The 23,761-nt window shown below is 61.1% G+C and overlaps 2 protein-coding genes across 2 annotated transcripts in view; one reads left to right on the forward strand and one right to left on the reverse strand.

The window, feature by feature from the left end:
* Positions 1–23,761, reverse strand: part of SND1 (staphylococcal nuclease and tudor domain containing 1) — a 475,599-nt gene that overhangs the window by 59,967 nt on the left and 391,871 nt on the right. The window lies entirely within an intron of this gene.
* Positions 8,736–12,869, forward strand: LRRC4 (leucine rich repeat containing 4). The gene is made up of 2 exons (XM_045027304.1): positions 8,736–11,217; positions 12,315–12,869. The coding sequence occupies exons 1-2, from the start codon at positions 9,468–9,470 to the stop codon at positions 12,326–12,328; spliced, it is 1,764 nt and encodes a 587-aa protein (XP_044883239.1). The 5' UTR covers positions 8,736–9,467; the 3' UTR covers positions 12,329–12,869.

Raw genomic sequence — 23,761 nt, forward strand, 5'->3', positions numbered from 1 at the left:
GCTCCCCACGGGGTGTGTGCTTTCCACTCTACCATCCGGCCCTGTGCCCTGGAGAGAAGCTCCATCACGTCCTGCCCAAGCTGGCCCTCCGTCCTGCTGCAGCGTGGGGCTGCTGACCGGCGGCTGGGTGCCACCCCAGAGTGGATGCGTTCCCGCGGTGAGCGCACAGGCCAGGCTGTAACCAGGACCACCGGGGCTGGGGAGGGCTCGCTCGGGTCAGGTCGGATTGTGTGTGAGATCCAGCACCCCGGGCGCGCTGCTTGTTGAGCTGGTACCGGAGGTGGAGGCACCGTTCCTGTGGCTCCTCCATCCCAGCTGACCCCCCGAACCCTCAGAGCTCCCCAAGACGAGGAGATTCCGAACACTCGAACTCGCCTCCATCACCGCGACTCGGGCGACTGTAAAGGGGCCGGCCGAGGCTGGGCTCCGGCTCGGGAACGGTGGGGCCTTCCAACGAGGGGCACGCTGGCTGCCAGCCCCCGCAGCCTGTTACAAAGCTAGACGGCAGATTGAGCCGTGATAAGCGCTTTGCCTCCTTACTAGACAGCACCGTGATCCAGTGGCAGCCGGATCCCTGCCCCGGGGCCGGGCCGGAACCTTCCACCCCAATGGAGGCGGCGTAGGTGGGGCCTCACCTCACCCACGTGCAGACGGCAAAATTCCTGCCCAGACCCAGCTCCGGAGCAGCCGTCACGTGGGCCTTGTGGCAGAGGCATTGGACGGGCACCCTGGAGCTCTGTGCTCAGCTCCCGCCATGTCCCAGGCTCCCTGGGTGACACTGGGCAAGCCACCGGGCCTCTCTGGGCCTCCGTTCCCAGCTCTGTAACGGGACAGACCCTTCCTTTTGTCCCGCCCGCCCGCTCTGACTGGGGCGGGGGCTGCCTCTCATTGTACGTCTGGGCAACGCCCGGCTCAACGGGGGCCCCGGATCCCGGACGGGGTCTGGGCAGCTCCTGGCTCAATGAGGGGCCCTGGATCCCAGGCAGGGCCCGGCTCAATGGGAGGCCCCGGATCCCGGACGGGGTCCAGGCAGCTCCCGGCTCAACGGGGGGCCCTGGATCCCAGACGGGGTCTGGGCAGCTCCTGGCTCAGTGGGGGGCCCCGGATCCCGGACGGGGTCCAGGCAGCGCCCGGCTCCGTGGGGCTCATCACGGTGCTACCATAGTATAAACAATGAGCAATCATCCACCACCTCCAGTTTCCACTGGTGCTCAATCACAGGGTAATGGTTCTCCCACAATGCACAGGGACTCTGCCAGCGACTCAGTGAACATCCACCCGGGAACTGCTCCCCCCTGCCAGGAACCTCCCCCTCGTGCCCTAGACCTGCTTCCGCGGGGCTTGGAGCTGGAGAACCTGGCGAGGGGGCGTATCTGCAGGGCCCAGCTCCTGGGAGCGTTCGTACAGGGTGCTGGTCGGGGACCAGCTCTCCTTGGTGCTGCACCACCACAAAGCCCAGGAGCCATGGGGCAGCGAGACAGGGACATGGCAGAGCCGGGGCTCTCCCGAGCTGCTATAAGCCAGCCCAGCCCACCACCCGGCCAGGCTCAGGTCACTCCTGGACAAGCTGGCGGGGCTGAAATCAGGCAGAGCAGACGCTTGCACAGAGTAAGGCCGGGGAGGAGCAGGGGGAGTGATTCCCATTAGGCCAGACAGAATTACATCCCATTACTCTCCACCCGACGTAGCCAGCTCGGCAAAATGAGACCGATCTATCTCAGTGCCGGCAGGGCTCCCACCACCACAGCGTCGAGCGCCACCAAGTATTTAAAAATAGCAACTCTAATCACCCCCCTTCCCCCCCGCCGGCAGCCTGCCATCAGCGGAGCTGGCTCATCTCACAAACCCTCCCAATCCATTACGGGCGCTAGCAGGGTCCCCGCCCTCGCCAACGGGCACCACGGCCCAAGCCCTGCCGGGCAGGGAGCTCCAGCGGGCCTGGGGTGTTACACGGGGTGAGGAGGGGAGCCCCCCCCTGCAGAGCTCGGATGGGATGCTGGGCTATTCCACCGGCCGGGGGGGGGGGGGGGAGGCCGACAGCCCAAGGGACACGTTAAAAACGCAGCCCGTAGACCCCGGGGCGGCTCCTCCCCGAAGAGGCAATCAGCCGCCCGCTCCTCCCCCAGCCCTCGTCCTCGCAGGGACCCTCCCTCCTTCCCCCCGCCGCACAGCTCAGGCTGGGGCTACAGAAGAGGGGGGCGGGGGCTTCTGGAGAATGCCCAGCTGGCAGCTCCTTCTCCGAGACCCAGGGGATCTCCAGCTCTGACCCGTCACGGCCGCGTCCCTCCGACAGGCCAGCCCCGAGCCACGCAGGCTCCTCCGGCGCCCGAGGCTCCATGCGGTGCAGTCGTGTCACTGCTCACAGCTGCCCAATCCTGTGCCCGTTCCCTGGGGAACGGAAGGGGCAGAGCCTACGCCCCAGCTGACGGCCTGGCCGCCAGGAGCGAGGCCCGGGGCTGATGGAACAGCTGGGACGGGGATGACGGGAAACGCCCGCCGAGAAGACGCTGCTGTGTGATGCCAGATAGCTGCCAGGGAGCCGCTGGACTCCCTCAGCAAACGGGGGCACCCACCCTCCGCACCAGGGACAGGCACAAACGTAGCTCTCCCCCGCCCACCAACAGCCTCCAGTGCCACACAACCGCCACCTGGGCACCCAGCTCTGCCCGCCAACAGGACAGAGCGACACAAGAAACCAGTCCGAGCACCTGCGTTCCCAGGGGGCGAAGGTCCCTGCTAGCCAGTCAGCCCCTCCGCAATTCAGAGTCCATTTGGGCCTGCTTTGGTGTGCACCTGCCTGAGAAATTTCCCCCTAGGGTGACCACAGCTGTGCACCCAGCGGGGTCTAGCTAGCCACAGGCGGGCACAGCAACTGGATTTCTACACCGAGCCAGTGCCTGTGCATGGAACTGGGACTGTGTGGCAAAGGGCACAAAATCCACACGCACCCACGTCTCGGCGGCAGAGCAGAAGCGAGAGCCTCGTGACGGGACCCGAGCACGTTCCATCACCTATGGATCGAGCCTTCGTCCCAATACAACGAGCCTGCAGGTGCCGTGCCCGCCCAGACAGAAACGTTTCAATGCTCGTGCTTCTCAACCACAGCAGCATGCGACACAGACAACCACCCAGTGCTACCGCCCGCCTCCAGGACCCAGCCAGAGAAAACGGCAGCGCCAGTCGCTCCGCTCCAGCCAAACCTAGCGTGGTCACGGGCATCTGCCCCTGCTCTCCAAGGGCGCTCTGCTTCAGGGGCCCCCAGAGATCCAGCTCGCCTCCCCTGCTCTCTGGGAGCACTCGGAGAGGGGCCAGGCCACCCCACTTGTCAATACGGCTCCCCCACTCTCAACTCCCCTAAAGGAGCGAGAAGGTGGCCAAGTGGGGCACTCAGAAGTCAGGAAATGCCGGAACACCCATCCCATCCCATGCTGCAGAGAAGGGCACAGCACTTCCCCAGCGAGCGACCCAGGCCTGATTTCACGTGCCCCAGGCCCCGCCGCACCGACTGCACATTTCTTCCTTTCCTCCTGGGCGTTTCCATGGTGCTCTCACCCAGTATCCAAGCGCTTCACACACGTTAGTGGATTTGTCACCACAATTCCCCGGTGAGATTAGGTGGCATTATCATCCCTGTTTACAGATGGGGGCTGAGTCCTGGAGAGATTAAGGCCAAAATTGTCAAAAACGTCTGTTAATTTTTGGCACCCAACTCGAGACACCTGGGGGCTGGGTTCCGGCGTACCTAGCACGTGTACAGCGCTGTCTGTTCGAAGCACAGCTGCCATCGACTGCACTTCTCCAGGGCTGCCCCGGCGTCTCTCCTGGGGCCCCCAGCTAGTGGCCAACCGAGCATTTTCCTCTGTGACTTGTCCAGCACCGCACAGAAACGCTGGGGCGGCAGCTGGGGGAGAATCCAGTTCTCCCGGGCAGCATTCGACTGCCTTCGCCACGAGATCCTCCTTTCTCCTCCGGCATCCCCTGCCTCAGTCACTGCACACTCCTGTCTGCAGGAAATGATGCCGGGGTTCTGCAGACCCAGCCTCCGTCACTGCCCCGCCTCAGTCACCTCCGGGCGGTGTGGAAAAAACCGTGTGCGATCATGTCATCGCGCCCGAGGGCGCAGAGTTCAGGTTGCACAAACAACCTCAATTGTGGCCTTCCTGACTGCACTGGGCTCCACTTTGCTCCCTTAACGTCCTTCTCCTGGGCTTTTTGGATGTAATTTCCAAAATAACCCCCCTGGAAAAACAGACCTTCCACCTTCCGGAGCCACACTGACCCCCAGCGTGGGTCATCAGTAGGCTGGGATCTTCTGAGCCACACGACAGAGCTCGAGCCCGTGAGCGACCAGAGAAACCGGCAGCAGTAGCAGACTGTTATCCTGACAGCACGCAGGGCCGGGCGAGGTGCTTGGCCAGTGGGTTTCGCGGCGACGACTGACAGCTGAGAATGAGGAGCCGGCAGGGGAACGTGCTCTCACGGGCACTGCCCCTGCTGCCCCATGCCCCGCGCCTGGCTCTGGGCCACTCTGCTCCTACCCACGCAGCTCACTCCGGCTCCTGTTGCCACCCGCCCCTCCACCCTCCCTGCGCCTCAGTGGGTGGGGGGCACAGAGCACCGGAGAGCCAGGTCCCTGCCTCGGTGCCGGCAGCCCCACAACGGAGCACGGCCAGCCTCTGCAGGGATGGCGCGGGCGGAGGCCGGGCAGCGCGAGGGCTTGATGCCGGCTCGGGGCAGACGGAATCGTCAGCGCACTGAGCTGCCGAACTAACAAGTCTGTTGCGCACTCGCACGCTTGCCACGTTTGGGTGGCTTTCCGTAGGAACAGCAGAAGCCGCGTCCGTGCTCCCAGGGACGCCCTGGCGGCTCTATGCCCAGCCCTGCTGCCAGCACAGGGCCACCAGAGCGTCTCACTCGAACAGCTGCAAAGCCACAGGTCCCCCGATCTCGTTTGCAGAAAGGGCTGCGCTGGTTTAGCAGAAACGTATCCCAAAACCTCAGCCGCCGGCGGCATTTCGGCACCGACAGTTAAAGCTGGGCACAGGTGCAAGCGGCTAAGGACAGGGTCTTCCCATGGAAAGTATCAGACAAGCTGAAGAGTGCAGCACATTGCAAACCCTCTGCCGGTCGCTTCAGGTTGCCGACGTCGAACGCAGGGTCCCGGGTCTCGGGAGCCTCGAGCTAGCCCCGTGCCCAAGCAGGGTGCGGTCAGCGATTCTCCCCTGCCCGGCCTGCCCCCGTCGCTGTCAGGCAGTAACAGGCCCCAGGCGGAGCAGGAGCAGGAGCAGGCGCAGGCGCCGCCCGGCCCCTCACACCACCTCTGCCCCGGGGGGAAGGAATGAACCCGAGGCTGCTCGGGAGACACTCGCTCCCTTTCCCCGCTCACCACACTGGGTGGCAGAAGCCAGGCAAGCCCACCAGCCATGCAGCAGGGTGGCATGTGCCCACTGCCTTGCCAAGCCATCCCCGCCGCTTTCCCAGCCTGCCCTTGTGGGCAGCGGAGAGCCAGGCCTCTTCCGGCGTGACCCAGAGGTGGGTGTGGGGGGGGGCACGGCCTGGCGGAGCCAGCTGCGGGCACGAGGGACCTGCAGCCCTTTGGGATCCTGGCCTAGCGTCCAGATACCGAACAGCCCCGGGGAACATCAGCTGAGAGCCCCCAGCTGGCAAGGCAGCACGCCCGGCCTCCCCTGGCGGATGGGGAAGTGCTGGCCAGCCCCGGCCCCGGCCCCGGCGGGATCCAGCTACAAGGGGCATCACAAACACCCCAGGCCTGCTGCCCCCACCCCAAGAAGGGAGCCAGGCTGCACACACCTGTCCTGGGGCATGGGGAGCCAGCGAGGGGCCGCAAGCAGGATCACAGCCCCCACCCACCACCACCACCGCTCTCTCCCCTGCCCCTGCCCCTCGTGCTCCAGGGCACACGAGGCGACAAGGGAGCTGCCCCCGCCCCCCAGCACAGGTCAACTTCAGAGCTCCCAGCCCTTCCTGGATCATGGGATGGGGCGACTCCAGACACCCCCCCGCCCATCCCGGGGGCGACTCCAGACACCCCCCGTCCATCCTGGGGTCATGGGATGGTGGCGACTCCAGATCCCCCACCCCGGGACAGGGCGACTCCAGACACACTCACCTCCCCCGGGTCACGGGACAGGGCGACTCCAGACGAACACACACACCCCCGCCCATCTGGGGTCAAGAGACGGGGCGACTCCAGATCCCACCCCGGGACAGGGCGACTCCACTCACACACACCCACCCCCAGGTCACAGAACAGGGCAACTTCAGACACCCCCCCCGGGTCATGAGACGGGGGTGACTCAAGACACCCCCCATCCCGGGGTCATGGGACAGGGTGACCCCACTCTCCCCCACAATCATAGGATGGGGCGACTCCAGACACCTCCCTCCCCCCAAGTTCAAGGGATGATGCAGCTCCAGACCCCCCTGTCACAGAGTGTGGGGGAGTCCGGGCCCTGCACCCCTCCTCCTGCGATTCCCCGGGACTCTCAGCCGGCCAGTAACACCGAAGGTTTATTAGCCGACAGGACACAGTCCCCAACAGGGCTTGTAGGTACAACCAGGACCCCTCAGTCGGGTCCCTCTGGGGGCAAGGAGCGTAGACCCCAGACTTGGGGTTCCTGCCTCCTCCCAGCCAGCCCCAAACTGAACCCTTCCCCCCGCCCCTCCAGCCGACTCACTCCCCTCCCCCTGGCTCCTCCTCGGCAAAGGTGTCACCTGGGCCCACCCCCCTCCTGGCTCAGGTATCACCCCCTGCTCTCCCATCCCCCATGCAGACAGTGCCAGGAAAACTGGGCACATTCCCGGTCAGTCCCGCTCCCTCCTGCGTCACACTCCCCTGGGATGGGGGTGACTCCAGATCCCACCCCCGGGACAGGGTGAATCTACACACACACACGGTCACGGGACAGAGCGACCCCCCCACTACCCCACCCCCTGGGTCACGGGACGGGGCGACTCCAGACACACACACACGGTTATGGGACAGGGCGACCCCCCCACTACCCAGCCCCCCGGGTCACGGGACGGGGCGACTCCAGACACACACACACACACACACACACACACACGGTCACGGGACAGGGCGAACCCCCCACTACCCCGCCCCCCGGGTCACAGGACGGGGCGACTCCAGACACACACAGGTCACGAGACAGGGCAACCCCCCCCCAAATTCCCCCCGATGGGGTCACGGAACAAGGCAACACCAGACCCCGCCCCGGGTCATAGGATGGGGTGACTCCAGACACACACACACGGCTAACGAGACAGGGTGACCCTCACTCCCCTCCCCACGGGGTCACAGGATGGGGCGACACTAGACACTCCCCAGCCCCGGGTCATGGGATGGGGCGACTCCAGACACCCCACTCCTCCCAAGTTCAAGGGATGGCACAACTCCAGACCCCCTCTACCCTTTGGGATCATGGGACGGGGGTGACTCCACACCCCCCCCCACCCATCCTGGGGTCAAGGGACGGGGCGACTGCCGATACCCACCCCCCAGAGACAAGGGATGGGGCGACCCCACAACTGCCCCCGAGGGTCACGGGCCGGGGTGACTCCCGACACCCCCCCCGGGGTCACAGGACAGGGCAATGCCCGACACCCCTCCTCCCTCCGGGCTCACGGGATGGGGTGACTCCCGACACACACACACGGGTCGCAGGACAGGGCAATGCCCAACACCCCTCCTCCCCCCGGGCTCACGGGACGGGGTGACTCCTGACACCCCCCCCGGGTCGCAGGACAGGGCAATGCCCAACACCCCTCCTCCCCCCGGGCTCACGGGATGGCGCAGCTCCAGACACCCCTCAGGACCCTCCCTTAAGGGCTATGGGTCAGCTCAGTTCAGACATCCCCCAGCCCCCGGGACACGGCCGTTCTGCCCCAGCCCCAGGCCGCCCAGCCGCACGCCCCTCCTCGGTGGAAGGAGGGCACCTGGGAAAGCCGGGGGCGGGGACGGAGCACGTGGGGGACGGGCTGAGCTGCTCAGCGCTGCCTGCCCCCCGCAGGCCCCCGCCCGGACAGCAGCCCGCGCCGCGCTCGGCAGGGCACCGCTGGGCCCTACCCCGAGAGAGAGCCGGGGCCCCCCTGCCTCCTCCGGCAGCAGCACGCAGGGAAGCGGCTCCTCCGGGCCCGGCTCCCTGGCCCCCCTTGCAGGGAGCCGGCGAAGGCAGCCTGGCCGTTAAGCCCTGGAGGGAAGCAGAGGAGGGGGAGGCTGCATCCCGCTCCTGCTCTGCCCAGCACACGATGCGTCAGCAGTACATCCACGTTCCCACTGAAGGACAAAAGGATGAGAGCGCAGCCTGCGCGGCTGCCGCCTGCACCAGCCCCGCCGCGGGGAGCCCGGGCGCCGGGGGAGAGGGCTGCCGCCGGCACGGCTAGGAAGGGAAGATGTTACCGGGCTCCGGTGCGTCTCACGCCGCCGCTACTGCTGCTGCTGCCGCTTGTGCCGCTGCTGCGCCGCCTCCGCCTCCTCCCGCCGCCGCCGCCGCAGTCGACGGGCAACAAAGACGTTAACGGCACCGGAAGGCTGGCGCCACAACTCACTACCTCAGAGCCGCGGGGGAGCCGGCCGGGGCCTCGGGAGGGGAGCCGGCCGCCCTGCCCACCCTGCGCCGGAGCCCGGGCTCGGCGCTAACGCTGGCGCGCTCCCCTCAGCAGGACAGCGGCACTCCAGAGCGCCCCCCCCCCCCGAGAAGCCGCCGGGTCGCCGCGAGGAGGCTGCAGCCGGGCCGGGCACCACAGCCCCGCACACAGAGGAAGGGGGGGAGTGCAGAGCCCCCCCCGGGGAGCGGAGGGAGAGGCTGGCCCAGGGGCAGCGAGCGGAGCGAGCGATTCTCTTTGGTTCCTTGTCTGGCTGTTCCCGGCAGGGTGCATGCTCCAGCGATGGAGCAGCAGCCCCAGCAGCTGCGAGCAGCAGCCGGCGCTCGGAGCCAAGGACAAATTTGCAGAGCGCTGGCGGCGTTGCTCCCCGGGGCAGAAGGCAGCTATGCCCCTGCCTAGCCGAGCGGGCCTCACCTCCAGCCGGGCTCCTTCCACGCTGCTTTCCCGGCTCCTGCTTTGGATTTACTAGGAGCCATTTTGTCTTTCACCCCCCTTTCCCCTTCCCCCCTCCCCCTTCTTCCCCTTTGTTAATTCAAAACTGCACCGGAGAGGGGATGGGGAGGCTGGAGCGGCGTCCTGTGGTGAGAGCTTAAAGAGCAGCTCGCAGACCCCTTCCTCCCCAGGCAGGTGCAATTACAGAGCAGGGGGCTCGGCTGCAGGGGGCTCGGGCTTTGCTTCTTATTTTTTTTACCCCATTTTCCCCTGATCCCCCCCCCCAGCTCCCCCCCCTTTGTTAGCTGGCGAGAGGAACGAACAGCTGGTTTAAGCCGGGGGAATAGGGCCCCTTCTCCTTTCTGTGCCAAATCCCGGACGATGGTGAATTATGAACGTGCCACATCATGAAGCTCTTGTGGCAGGCAACTCTGCACCACACCTGGAATGCTGCCCTGCTCTCGGTCGTCTACCTCACGGCGCAGGTGTGGATCCTGTCTGCAGCAGCTGCCTGGGCTGGAGCCTCGAACTGCCCCTCCGTCTGTTCCTGCAGTAACCAGCTCAGCAAGGTGGTGTGCACACGCCGCGGCCTGGCCGAGGTCCCTCAGGGCATCCCTTCCAACACCCGCTATCTCAACCTCATGGAGAACAACATCCAGCTGATCCAAGCAGACACCTTCCGGCACCTGCACCACCTGGAGGTCTTGCAGCTGGGCAGGAACTCCATCCGCCAGATCGAGGTGGGTGCTTTCAATGGGCTGGCCAGTCTCAACACCCTGGAATTGTTTGACAACTGGCTGACCGTCATCCCGAGCGGGGCCTTCGAGTACTTGTCCAAGCTGCGGGAGCTGTGGCTCAGGAGCAACCCCATTGAGAGCATCCCGTCGTACGCCTTCAACCGGGTCCCGTCCCTCATGCGCTTGGACCTGGGCGAGCTCAAGAAGCTGGAGTACATTTCTGAGGGGGCTTTTGAGGGATTATACAACCTGAAGTACCTTAATCTTGGGATGTGTAACATTAAAGACATGCCGAACCTCACGCCCCTGGTGGGGCTGGAGGAACTGGAGATGTCGGGGAATAACTTCCCTGACATCAAGCCAGGATCTTTCCATGGGTTAAAGTCTCTCAAGAAGTTGTGGATTATGAACTCCCAGATCAGCCTGATTGAGCGGAACGCGTTCGACGACCTCACCTCGCTGGTGGAGCTCAACCTGGCCCACAATAACCTGACCTCGTTGCCACACGACCTTTTTGCCCCCCTGAGATACCTGGTGGAGTTGCACTTGCACCACAACCCCTGGAGCTGCGACTGCGACATCCTGTGGCTCTCCTGGTGGCTGCGGGAGTACATCCCCACCAACTCCACCTGCTGCGGGCGCTGCCACGCCCCGATGCACATGAGGGGCAAGTTCCTGGTGGAGGTGGACCAGACCTCCTTCCAGTGCTCCGCACCCTTTATCATGGACGCCCCCATGGATCTAAACATCTCTGAAGGACGAGTGGCGGAGCTCAAGTGCCGAACTCCCTCCATGTCCTCCGTGAGGTGGTTGCTGCCTAACGGGACCGTTCTGAGCCACGCGTCCAACCACCCACGGATATCCGTCCTCAATGACGGGACCTTGAACTTCTCCCATGTTTTGCTAACGGACACCGGGGTTTATACATGCATGGTCACCAATGTGGCAGGGAACTCCAATGCCTCGGCCTACCTCAACGTGAGCACGGCCGAGCTCAACACTTCCAACTACAGCTTCTTCACCACTGTCACGGTGGAAACCACAGAGATCTCCCCCGAAGACATCTCCCCAAAATTCACTAAACCAGTGCCAACGACTTCGACAGGGTACCAGCCGGCGTACACCACCACCACGACGGTGCTGATCCAGACCACCAAAACGCCCAAGCAGGTGGCAGTGCCCACCGCGGACACTAACGACAAAATGCAGACCAGCCTGGACGAGGTGATGAAGACCACTAAGATCATCATCGGCTGCTTCGTGGCGGTGACGTTGCTGGCGGCGGCCATGCTGATTGTCTTTTACAAACTTCGCAAGCGGCACCAGCAACGCAGCACGGTGACGGCCGCCCGGACCGTGGAGATCATTCAGGTGGACGAGGACCTGCCGGCGGCACCAGCGGCTCCGCCCAGTGTATCAGGTGAGGGGGCAGTTGTGCTGCCTACAATTCATGACCACATTAACTACAACACCTACAAACCGTCACATGGGGCCCACTGGACAGAAAACAGCCTGGGGAATTCGCTACACCCCACGGTAACCACTATCTCTGAACCTTATATAATTCAGACCCACACCAAGGACAAAGTACAGGAAACTCAAATATGACTTTTTTCAGAAATTATACATGCAATAGAATGCACAAAACAAAACAAGACAGCAACTTTTGTACAGAGTGGGGGAGAGACTTTTTTTCGTGTATATGCTTATATATTAAATCTATGGGCTGAAAAGAGGAGCAGATTATATTAAAATTAAAAACCCTATTTTCTAACTTGCAAGTTCTATTTAAAGCAAGGGGGGGGGGGGATCAAACCCTAAAACAAAGCCGAGGCCAGACTGACTTTCTGGCGCGCGGCTGGGAACACAACGAGCAAAGGGCCAGGCAGGGAGCGGGGGAGGAAGGATCAGCTCTCAGACGCTGTTCCACAGAATGCGGGACACAAACCCGTTTCTATAACATCTTTTCTGAAAGCCCAACGTCGATATTTACAGATTTATCTTATTTAAAAAAAGAAGGAAAAAGCGCACCAAGAATTTGTACTGTGCCAAAATGTTACAAATGCAATAATGGGGTTTTTGTGGGTGGGGGGGAGGAGGGGATATGGAGAGACCGTGGGGCTAAATATACATCTGTATTAAAGAAAAAAAGCCAACGTTTGCCATGTATCTCAGTAGGGCTGTGCGTGTGCCGGCTCTGTGGGGATCACGTATCCCAACGGAGCTTCGAAAGAAAGAGCAGTGAAAGAGAGAGAGAATCTCAGTCAAATGCTTCCACACTGCACCAGATTCCTGCAGTTCAGTTTAACCCGCTGCGCACAGGGACCATGTGTGTGCGCCTTTGACTTTCCCAGGAGGGAAGGGAGCGAGGGACGGTTAGGTCAGGTTGGCTAGAGGACATCCTAGCAGCCTTGTGCGCTGCGTGTGTGTGTGTGTGTGTAGCTATGGTGCGGGACAGCTGACAGATGATTGTAGACCATGCTCCAATTTTATGATTTTTTTCCCATCTTTGTTAAGGTGGCAAGAGCTGAAGCTTCCCCCCCCTCCCCAATTGCTGGGGTTCCCCAATCAATCGAGGGCTCTTTAGATCTCTGTCACCTGCTGGGGGCAGGAGCAAATCAAACGGGAGCTGCTGCAAGGCAGAAATACTCTCACTTGTTTCTAGAAATGCAACCAGATTACGCATGGGGGAATCGTCAGATTGACAGAGAGTCTCTTGCTCATGTGAGCATCTGGCGAACCCTGGACGGGGGAAAAGGCTCTCCTCCCTGGCACATTCACCCCCCAAAGCAACTCGTGGAAGGTGTCTGGGGAGCAGGGAAGTGCTGAGGGAGGCCGAGCCCATTTCCAGCGGAACTCCTTTCCTTTCCGAGCTGAGCGTTAACAAATAAAGTGAAAGGGTGAGAACAGACAGAGCGACTCCAGAACAACCGGCCTGTACTCTGAGAAACAAGTGTATTTTTGTATTTTAATAAACATTGTTCACATTTGTAACGACACGTCCCTAACGGATTAAATTGACCAGCTGGCCTGAGGCGGGAATCAAACAGAATCAAACCCAAAGGGTTTTGACCTGGTACTGGTCAGAAAAGCCAAAATAAAATCAAGTGGGGGCAGAGGAGAGAAACTGAAGAGGTTCATTTAAAAAAAGCTCTGAACATTTCCCAAGCTGGCCGGAGCCTCCCCTCAAATGAAATAAAACCACTGAGCGCCGGCAGCCGCAGCCGAGTCCGAGAGCTTCCCGGCTGGTGCAGGGCCCTGGTGCGAGTGGGTGCACGGGGGAGCCACCAGCCCTCCTGAGCTGCCGGAGGACAGGGGAGAAATAACTGCAACCTCATCAAGCCGCCCCCCCCCAGCAATAACCCAGCTCCCCGCCCCCTTCCCCTCGCAATTAAGGCTTGCTCAGGATGCGCAGGGGATTCGATTCCCCGCTGGCGGCGTGCTAGGTACACTCCCCAGTTCATGGTGCCGGAGGGCTGGCTTCCTGCCTGGGAGCCTGGTGGCCTAGCAAGGCTCAGGTGCATTAGCATAGAGAGGGGGTGGGCGCAGGGGAGCCAGACAGGTGCCTGGATGGATGGACAGACAAGGCAGCCAGGGCTCGCTCCCCAGCCTCACACGTGTTAAGCTGCAGATGCTGAAAGCCCCTGGCCTGGGCTAGTTTGCATGTAGGAATTAAACTGCACAAGGACTGGCAGGATCGTATTAAAAACAAGAAAAAGGCCAACCCGGCGCAGGGCCAGCCGGCGGCCTCCCTCGCTCGGGTCCTGCTCCCTGAACCGGAGCCTCTGAACCAGGCCGACCCCCCCGCGGGGAAAGCGCCTGGCTGTCAGCACCGGACTGATTAGAAGTTACGCAAGGAATCCGCGGGGCGGGGGAGGCCACCCGGCTGATTGCAGGGCGACCCCCTCAGCAAAAGCCAGAGCAGGCAGCCATTGCGCGGGTCCATTAGTCAGCTTGAGTGCGGCACCTCAATAGACTCGGCCAGCAGAGAAATTGCACTGAAAGGAAATTCTCCCAGGGAGCACGGGCCATTTGAAAAGCAGCTGGGAGGGGGCCGTGGGGGGCTGGAAGGAAGCGCAGAGGGACAAAGGGTGTGTGTGTGTGTGTGTGTGTCGGGGGGGGAGGGGATAGCCCTGCCGCGAGGAGCTGTAATTGGTCCTGGCCAATGTTGCGGGATCCTGCATTAGCCCATGTCTCGGCTGCCCCAGAGGCCTGAGCCGGCTCGCGGAGGATTGCATCTTGTCCCCACGCCAGGGGACGGTCTCTGGGAGACGGCTGCTGAGTGGAATTTCCAGATCTGCCCCTGCAGCACGACTGGGGCTTTTAAAGAGACCCTCTTTAGTCCCCACAATGGGTCACCAAATCCGTCCCAAGCCACGACGGGCCAACGCCCTCCAGACTGAGAATGGGATGTAAGGCGCAAGCTCCCCCCGCCCTGGTCACTTGCTTTGTGCCAACCGATGCCAGCTCCCCATTGTGCACAGGCCAGACGGAGCTGCCGGCTGAACGCACAGTTCTTTCCCAGGGACTCCTGCCAGCCGGGTGTGACCTGCACACGGGGGCTGGAAAGACCTGTGTCCACTGGCCGTTCTGTGGGGTGCCTGGGGCGTGGGGGGCAGGACAGGGGCCAGTTCCCCAGGCAGGCACAGACGAGGCAGCTAACGCTGTGATTTATAGGTTCGCCTGCTGTAAAATATTAATTCGTCATTAAACGAGAGAGGGGCTAAATCCATGAATGAATCACTCGCTAGCTTGTTTCAGGGGAGGGCGTGTGCTGCAGGCTGCCATGCGTAGGGCTGGGCTGGTGCGTGAACGAGACACAACAGGCCAACCAAAGCCAGACCTCACCTCCGGGGCCGTCCCAGCGAGCCAGCCCTCTGCCCAAACTCCCCGTAGGGCCACGGGCCAGGCCGGCAGCGGCGAGGAACGCATCGCCGAGCACCCTCATCCCACCATGCAGCCGCCATCATCAACAGAGAACTTCCCCATGATTGGTGGGCAGGAGAATCATTGGTGCTGATCCAGGTCCAGAGAAAGTTAAACCTGTCCCCATGCATCCTGGGACGCCGCAGGAGGGGAGCCCAGCCAGACGACAATGGCAGCCAAAGAACAAAGGACTTGCCAGTCCACCACAGCCCGCCAGGGGCTTGGGCATCGCAACCCCCAGAAACAGGGCCGTGGCTGGCTGTATCCAGTGGGTTCCTGCCTCCCTGACCTACACACAACTTTTGTCAAGACACCACATCCAGGAGGAGCCATGAGCTAAACCCCAAATCAACAAGCAGCCCTGTCAACCCCCCAGACCCAGCGGAGTGAGAGGGACCCCCCTCCCAGGAGCCAGGGTGCTCTGGAGGAGGGGGCAGGTCATTTCCAGTCTCCTGGCAAACAGCCCCACCCCTTCGCCGCTTGGCGGAAGCAGAGCCAGGCAATCTCTGGGCATCTCCTCCTGCAGGCAGGGGCACTGATACCCCAACGAGACTTCTCACTGGATGCCTGCTGGGGGGTCAGGCTCAGTCTGCAGGAAACCCACCTGCCGTACCCCAGGGGCGAGGGCGGGAGTCATGGCCCTGAGACAGGATGGCACTGGGCTCAGCACAGCCTGGCGCCCGCCCCGGTCCCTAGAATTAAAGCAATGGCTGAGCGTTCCCCGCCCCGTGCCGGGTCTGGGGAGTATGCCGGTTGGTTCTGGCTCTGTGGCAGGAGTCTGCCAGGCCGGGTCCCAAGGTCTGATTCTCAGGACACAGGCCTGGGCCAAGCGGGAGAAGACTGGCCTGGAAGCGAGCAGGGCAGCTGTAGCCCGCGATCCTGTAGCAAAGGCAGGAAGGTCATTAACCTCCCTTCCCCAGGCTGCAGAGACCCCAAACCACTCACGGCCTCTGCACCTCGCGGAGCCAAACACTCCCCCAAGTGCGACTCGGCCAGCGCCCGCAGGAGAAGCGGCGGGAGCGTCTCGCTGGGGTTCTGCACATTTCATTTAGTCGGGTTATTTATTTATTCTGTGGAAACTGGGAGTGTTTCTGTCAAAACGTGTCTGATTTTATCTTCTATCGCTCCGGCTGATGGGTTAATGAAAACACTGCACCACTTCGTTCGGGTCTCGGCTTCAGCTCTGCCACTAACTGGGTCTGTGCTCCGGGTTCTTCCTCCCGCAGTCTCGCCTCCGCCCTCCTATCCTGGGGGGACTCTCTCCCCCCAACCCAGACAGGCAGGGATCGGGCTGGAGCCACACAGTGGTTTTAGTTAAACACTTAGTTTTAATTTGGGCTTTAAATTAAAATACCAAAGCAAATAATGTTCTTGCTTCTAGCAAAAAAATGACTTCAGAGGGAGAGCGAAACCAGCCTCCTCTCCTCAGGAACCCGGCTCTGCGGCTCAGCGCTCCGGCGAGGGGAGAGCTTGTGGCCGGGGGGGAGTTGCAGCCGACAGCACGGCTGCGGTTGAACGCTACAGCTGCTAGAGGCAGCAGAGAGCCCGTTCGGTTTCCTTTCTCCCCGAGCTCTGCCAAACTTTGCTCCCTGAATATCGATCAATAATGATTAAGGCTACGGGAGGCAGTTTATTCGGGGGCTGCAGTCAGAGACACGGCTGATCAGCCCAGGCCAGCAAGAGAAGCCAGCGGGGAGGTGTACGGGGATGGAGAGCGGCGCACCCTTTGCAGGGGGCTCTGGGCAGAACCCTTTCCCACTGATTTCTCAGACAGGCAGGCGCTGGAATGGGTTTATGACTCCAGGGCTGGGCCCACCCCGGCACCCCCCAGCCCCAGCTTGTTTGGGAATCGGGGGGCGAGAGTCGAGACTCAGAAGCTATTGTAGAAGGAATCCCAAAGAGCCAGCGATTCCTGGCAAAGCCGGGCAGGCGTCCGGGGGAGACGCAGGGACATGGCCAACTGCCACAGGGGGTGGAAACAGCTTCCGTACCGGCCATGCCAGCAGAGCCCCCTACCGAGGGGGCAGCTCGCGGATCACCCGGAGAAGGTGGGGAGGGAGGAGACGGGACAGGCAGAGCAATCACAGCAGCCATGGCCTGCAGTACAGGACTCCGTGAGATGGGGAGCCAGGCCCTGCTGCCCGGTCCCTGGGGAAGGGGGATGCAATGGGCGCAGGGACAGCGGATGGAGCTAGAACCTCCCAGGGCAGCGCTTGCTCTGACCACGCTCGGGGCGGATTAGAGGAGCTTGGGAAGGCAGCTCCCTCTGCGCATCGCTCGGAGGCCTCGCCAGGCCAGGCCCTGTGCACTGTTTTAGAACAATGCCGAGGAGCCGCGGTTAGTGCTGCTGGCAGACGGTGCAAGGCCCCAACACCGCGCCCAGGAGTCCTTGTCAAAGCTCCTCCATCGCAACCCCCCAGACACACCCACTCCGGCTCCAGGCGTACCCGGCGCCACACATGCCAACCACAGAGACCCCCCACACAGGCCCGGAACCGCACCCTGATTCCCAAAACCCACAGGCCAGGCACCCCCAGGGCAAAAAGCCCTGGCGAGTTCCTCTGACGATCACAGAGCCACGGGGTTAGAAGGGACGCAAGGGCCAACGCCCTGCCACGATGCAGGCTGTGCTGTGTCTGAACCAATGGCACAATGACGCTGGCGCAGGCTTAGACCGACCTAGAACGGGGCTGGATTCTCCCCCGAAACCCAACAGGATTTGAGAGACTTTTCAGCGGCACTGCACCAGGCTTTGCGAGAGCGCGCGAGGGGAACACTGTATAACTGCTGGCTCCTGCCCGCGACTGAGACGGCCACGGGGAAGGGGAAGTGACTTGGCCAAGGTGTCAGCGGGATTAGAACTCCTGGCTCTCAGGGGCAGGACAACAGCCAGGTTAGGTGGGATCCCCAGCTCCGGACTCTCTCAATGAGTCACTGGCGAGGCCTGCCGCACCCCTCCCCTCCCGCCCCCGCAAGCCACAGCTCCAGGTATTTAATTAGCTGCAATGCCTGCAAAAGGCAAATATTTACTAATGAAGATGCACTTTCAAAAGAAGTAAATGTCGCAGCAGTGCCGAGAAATCCCCCCCGGTGCCGCAGCCTCCCCGTTCTGGGCTGGCGTTGGCAGGGGTCTCTCCCCCCACGCTGCTGGCACCTCCCAGCAGGAAGCTGCTTGGGACAGAGGACGCTTTGCTCCCGGCGAGGTGGGAGGCTGTCAAGGCTGCTGGGGCCTTGGGACCCCCTTCCTCTCCCAGCCATTCCAGGCTGAGGCTGCATTTCTCGAGCCGAGGGCTAGGGCGGGTGTCAGGGCAGATTCCCACGTGATTCTGGCTTTCGGTGCCATGAGAACTGGGCAGCGTGACTGTTGGGAGTCCCCACGGGACACATGAGCCCAGCCTCACCCTGGGCCTGCTCTGTGAAGGGCTGGTGGGGTAGCCCCAATGGGGAGCACTAGGACAAGCAGCTAGTTTTCCAGGGTGACCTGACTCTGACAAATAACTAAGCTCTGCAGACCTGCTCCCGGGGTGGATTCAGACCCCCAGCGGCTGCCCTTAATGACAACACTGGTGTCACTCCCCTTCAGCCTGCAGAGCCACCACAGCCAAAGGGGAGCTGAAGTCTGCGCCTCTTCGAGCATCATCCAGACGTGCCAAGAGCAGGGCTTCGGCTGAGCTCCTGCAGCCTGCACTGCAGGCAGTGGAGTTCCACAGATGTCATCCAGGGCTGAACTTGGCTAGCAGAATTCTTTATCACCGGTGATGATGCTTGAACAGGAAAGTTCCCAGCTTGCCTCCTACAGCCCAGGCTGAAGCTGCAAGGCTGGCAGCTAGGGGAAAAACAAGCAGTCGTTTACTCTGAAACAGAGCAAATTTGTTATGGCATCAGTGCGACACAAGCCTGGGATCCAACGAGGAGACGGCACCAGTGACTTTTCCGAGTCAAACCACGCTTTGCAGAAGCAAAATCCTTCCCTCCAGTGCCGGCATCCCCGGGTGAAATCCTCTGGCTGTGTTATGCAGGAGCTCAGGCTAAGAGTTCCCTCACAGCCTTAAAACGTGCCAATGGAACGGAGCGACAGGAAGCCTTCCTTGCCTTCGGTCACTTTTCCCCTGGGAAAGGGCTTCCCAAATGGGCCCAGCTCAGCTGCCGGAGGGGAGGGGGGCAGGATTGGGGTGACCCCATGCAGCAGTAATGATGGTTCCTGCATTAAGGAGTCTGGCCTTGATTCGGAGAAATTTCTCAATGGAGCCCAGCAGGTAGGCAGTGAGGGGCCGCTCGCTGCTCTGGCCCGTTCGACAAGCACTCAGATGCATTCTTCTGGGGACATCCCCCACACACGGACAAGCCGATGCCAAACCGCCCGGGTTGTTCCGGCCGAGCGGGCTCAGACGTTCCCCACAGAACCCGACTGGGGTTAACAGTAATTATTCTTACTGCTGCAGATATTTTTGGCTTCATTGCTGCGGATGTTTTTGCAGATCTGCATGAGTTTACAGTAGCAGCAGCCGACTGGCACGCACCCTCGTGGGGGTTCTCCTAGTCCCACCCGGGGGCGGGGGGGTTATACTTCGAAGAGGGGCCCAGGGGTCGCAATGAGGGACACAAAAGATGCATTTAATTAAAAAAAAAGTGTTTAGAATCCTTTTCTATCCCATGGTAGTTTTCCTGTAACCCACAAACGAGACACCGGGCGCATATGGGTGCGTCCCCAGTCATCAGAGGGGTGGTGTTTAAAGGACTACAGGCCTGTACGTCACACTTGAATGATTCAATTTAATCTCCAGTTTTTGCATATACACACACACACACACACACACACACACACCCCTAGAACCTGTGTGGCACATATTCGTATGCATATATAAATGGTTCATGGTTTTCCAGTGCACAGAGTTCAATGTCCCTATTCTGCATGTGCATTATCCGTATGCAACATAGCTAATGCCCAGTTACATCCATTGTGTGCATGTGATGTCCCTGTTCTATACTGTAGCTGGCCTACAGCTCTGTGCATTACATTGATAGAGTTTAATATTTAAAAAGCATCGAGATATTGCACAGATCTTTGTGTACACTAGTGTGTGGGTGTGTGAGATCTGCAGTGGTGAGGGACGACGCACACACGGATTAGAAGATTGTGTTTCCAGGAGTGCAATACGACTATAAACCCACAAGCCAGTTATCCTCTTCCAGCACAACCAACTGCTACAGGGCTGTTGTCAACCGGAACGTGATCCTTCCCCAAAATTAGCTAGTGCTGGGTTAGTCACAGGCTCGCTCGCTTCACCTGGCTGGTGAGTCAGCAGCCAGCCAGAGACAACATTTTAAAAATACATCCTCCTCCTCCTGCCAGACTAGGAAAATTAGAAGGTATTTGGTTTCCACTTCTCCCAGCAAGGCTCTGCTCTCCCTGCTAGGTGGGCACCCCGCCCCCCGCCCCATCTAGCATCCCAACAACTCCCATCCCGGAGGGCTGACGCCACAAACGGCTTTGCCCGCTCGCCCTAGAGAGCCGAACGATGTCAAGAGAACGCTTCCGCGGTTCCCAGCCAGAGAGCAGGCTATGGCGCTACCAGCGGAGCGGCCAGTGCCGGGGTTAAAGGAAACACCCACCAAGGCGGGACCCAATGCAGGCTATTTGTATGTAAAAGAGTCGGAATAATACGTTCTCCTATTAGCATCAGCCTCTGTGATCTCCCACTGGCCTCCACTGCTTGTGACACGATGATTTGGAGCAAGAGCTGGTGGATGGACCGTGTGCACGTGCAAGCATGTCGCGCTGGGCTCTACAAGCGTGCAAATATATACACACGCATACGCCCCTGAACCTTCCTGCCGCCCAGCCCGATCTCAGCAGGACGCTGGCACATGCGCAGGGTGCCAGATTCTGAGCGCGCTCACCCCAGTGACCCTCCTGGAGTCAGGAGAATGACTCCGCACTTCCATTAGCCCGAGGAATCGGACAGTGGCCCCTGGCCAGCGAGCCTCACAGAACCACGGCAAAGCTTTCATTAGTCACACTGAGTTGCACTGCTTGGTTTCTGCCCCCCTTCTATGGTAGCAGGTGGAGAGGGTGTGTGCGCGTGTCTGTAACAACCCGCCCTAGGCTCACAGCCACCACGGAAGTTGATGGAGGGGAGGGAGCACTGCACCCCCCCCCTTTTCTTTGTTGGCCTTTCCGCTGTCCCAACCCCTCTTTTCTCCCCCCAGACAGTGACTCTTCAGAGACCCTGAACCGCTGCAGCAGCCCAGCTCGCAGCAGCCGGGGCCTTTTCCTGACACGGGTTTCCCTGAGCTCTCGCTCCTCCGAGGGGCGCGTTGAAATCAGAGCCAGGCTGTCATTCCCCCAAAGAAAATGGCCTTGCTCCAGGGCAGGCTGTTACTCCAGCCCCTCCAGCAGCGTCAGCATCCCTGCTTTAACCTGGCCAGGAAATCCTGCCCCCTCCCCAAGAGACCTGGAATTCGGGGGGCGGGGCGGGGAGACGTATCCGGCCAGCTCTTCTCCGCCAGCTATTTGGGTCCATTTCTCTTTGAGCCTTTTGCAGACTGGGCTGGGGTAGCTGCAGCTTTGGATCTCAGGGGCCCAGCGGGCGGCAGCAGGGAAAGCGCTGGCCTAGGAAACCTACATTCAATTCCTGGCTCTGCCACCAACCAGCTGAGTGACCTTGGACAAGTCTCTTTGCTTCCTTGCGCCCTGCTCCATCTGTCCTGGCTGTGAGGATCGTGAGCTCTGAGGCAGCGCTGTGTGTGCCGGACCCGGCTTCCTAACGCTGGCTGCGACCACCAGACACAGCTCCACTGATCCCAACACGGGAGCGGAGTACAGGCCTGTCATGCTCGGGGAATACCCCAGACAAGGATCCCAAGGGCGGAACAGTCCCTCTGGCCCTAGGGATCCGCCACCCCAACACCGATTCGGGAGGGTCGGAGCGGTGAGCAGGCTGCGGGGGGGAATGCTGAGTGGCCAGGAAGGCAAATCCCCACTCTCTGAGCTGGGGACTCCACAGCTCAAGGATGAGCAGAGGAAGGGCACGGAGGCCATACGAGCCATGCAGCCAGGCCACATCGGTGGCATGGGCAGAGGACGCTGGGGCCAAAGGACGTATCAGAGACTGCTGGGAGAGTCCTGGGTGTCACCTGCCAGCACGCAGGGGCTCTGGACAGACGCCGACAACTCCTTGCGTTTTGCTTGCCGCCTTGGGGCGATCGCAGACGCATGCAGAGGGGATCCTGGCCCCGCCCTGGGCTCAGGCAGCTCTCCAGGGCTCTCCTGATGTCTAACACGTGCCAGCGGCTCTCTGGGCTGCGAGGCACAGACGGCAAGGCTGCCCGCAAGGAGCTACGAAGCACAGCTTCCAGCAGCTGTGAAGTCGTCCAAGGAGCACGAACCTCTCCATCCTTGGGCAGCAAATGTGGGAGCTGCTCAGAATGTCCCCAGCCCCCCAACTCCAAAGCCAGCCAGGCTGAAGCACTGGCCACCGGGGAGCTGCCGCTGAAGGTTACAAACAGCAGGCTGCTCATGCTGCAGGAAGGGCTGCAGTGGGTGAAGACACGCGAGACCAGATGGATGGAATGAGGATTAAATAATGAGAAGGACAGAGACGAGGACTCAGGAGCATCTGCTCAGCCTGGCTCCATTCAAGAGCAAATTCAAAACTGATTAAAAAAAAAAAAAGGAATACTTATTCTACACGTGGTGACATTAGCCTGTGGAACTCCCTGACACTGGATGTCACTGAGTTCAAGACTTAGCAAGATTCAGAGGGACTGGACATTTCAGTGGATCACAAGAATTACCCAGAGTTGTTACCGCTAATGGAGTGGATATAAAACCTCCAGCTTCAGGGCTAAAGCCAATCTCTGCCGGCGGTGGGAGATCTTTATGAGGAGCTGATTATCCCCTAGCTGCTATTGACCGGTTCTTGCATCGTCCCCGGAAGCAGCTGGTGTGGACACTGGGCTGGATGGACTGGGCGGGAGCCAGTGGGTGTGCTGCATGTGACACGCTCTCTTCCAGGTGGCACGTGGGAGTTGGGCACAGCAGGCTCTGTGGCCAGCGCATGCTCTAATGGCCCTGCGGGCTCTGCTCGGCCGCCAGGCTGACCTCAGGCTCTCGGCACCACAGGCACTGGCTGGAGGAGGATGCATCGTTGCCAGGTGCGCCAGCTCCAAGAGCAGCCAAGGCTTCTGGAGCCAGTGAAGAATCCTGGAGCAGGCACTGACCTGCTCCCTCCCGATCTCCCGGGTCGGCCTGGTTAGCAGCAGAGCCAGAGGGAAGGCGCCTGGAGAAATACCTCCCTGCCTTGCCATTTGCTGGCTCAGGCGAACTGCTCTTGGGTGAGGCTCTGGCTTGGCGATGGCTCTCCAGGGTGCAGCGTTCCCCTGCTCTCACGCCTAGGGGACCTCCATGGGGCATGAACAGGACAGGGAATCATCAAGGGATCCATCCCCTGTCGCCCATTCCCAGCTTCTGGCAAACAGAGGCTAGGAACACCCAGAGCATGGGGATGTGTCCCTGACCAGCTTGGCTAATAGCCACTGATGGACTTAATTCCTGGACAATATCTATATCTTTTTTTAAACCAGTTATTCTTCTGGCCTTCACAACAGCCCCTGACCATGAGCTCCACAGGCTGACTGCGCGCTGCGTGAAGAAATACTTCTGTACGGTTGTTGTAAGCAGCAACCCCTGGCCTGGCCTTGGTGGCTAATCATGACCCGTTTCCTTGCTCTCAATCCCCACAAGAGCAGTGGCCCTTTGGCCATTGGCCTTGTGCCAAGAGCCCTGACTTGAGGACTTCCTAGTCCCTCACGCTGGCATTGGTCTGGAAGCCCTCCCTGCACGGGGCTTTCCACCAGGGCCTCTCGCAGGATGTCCCCACCACAGGGTGTGTGCCCGCCCAGGGCGCACAGACAGCATGCTCCCGGCTGAGTGCCCTGGGCCATGGTGCCGGGAGGAGATGCTGCAGCAGCTTCCTTCTCCGGCGGGCTCAGGGCAGCCCCCTCCACACCATCACTAAACAAGCCGAGGGAACTTG

This window comes from Mauremys mutica, chromosome 1 (genome assembly GCF_020497125.1).
Source record: "Mauremys mutica isolate MM-2020 ecotype Southern chromosome 1, ASM2049712v1, whole genome shotgun sequence".
Classification (NCBI taxonomy): domain Eukaryota; kingdom Metazoa; phylum Chordata; order Testudines; family Geoemydidae; genus Mauremys; species Mauremys mutica.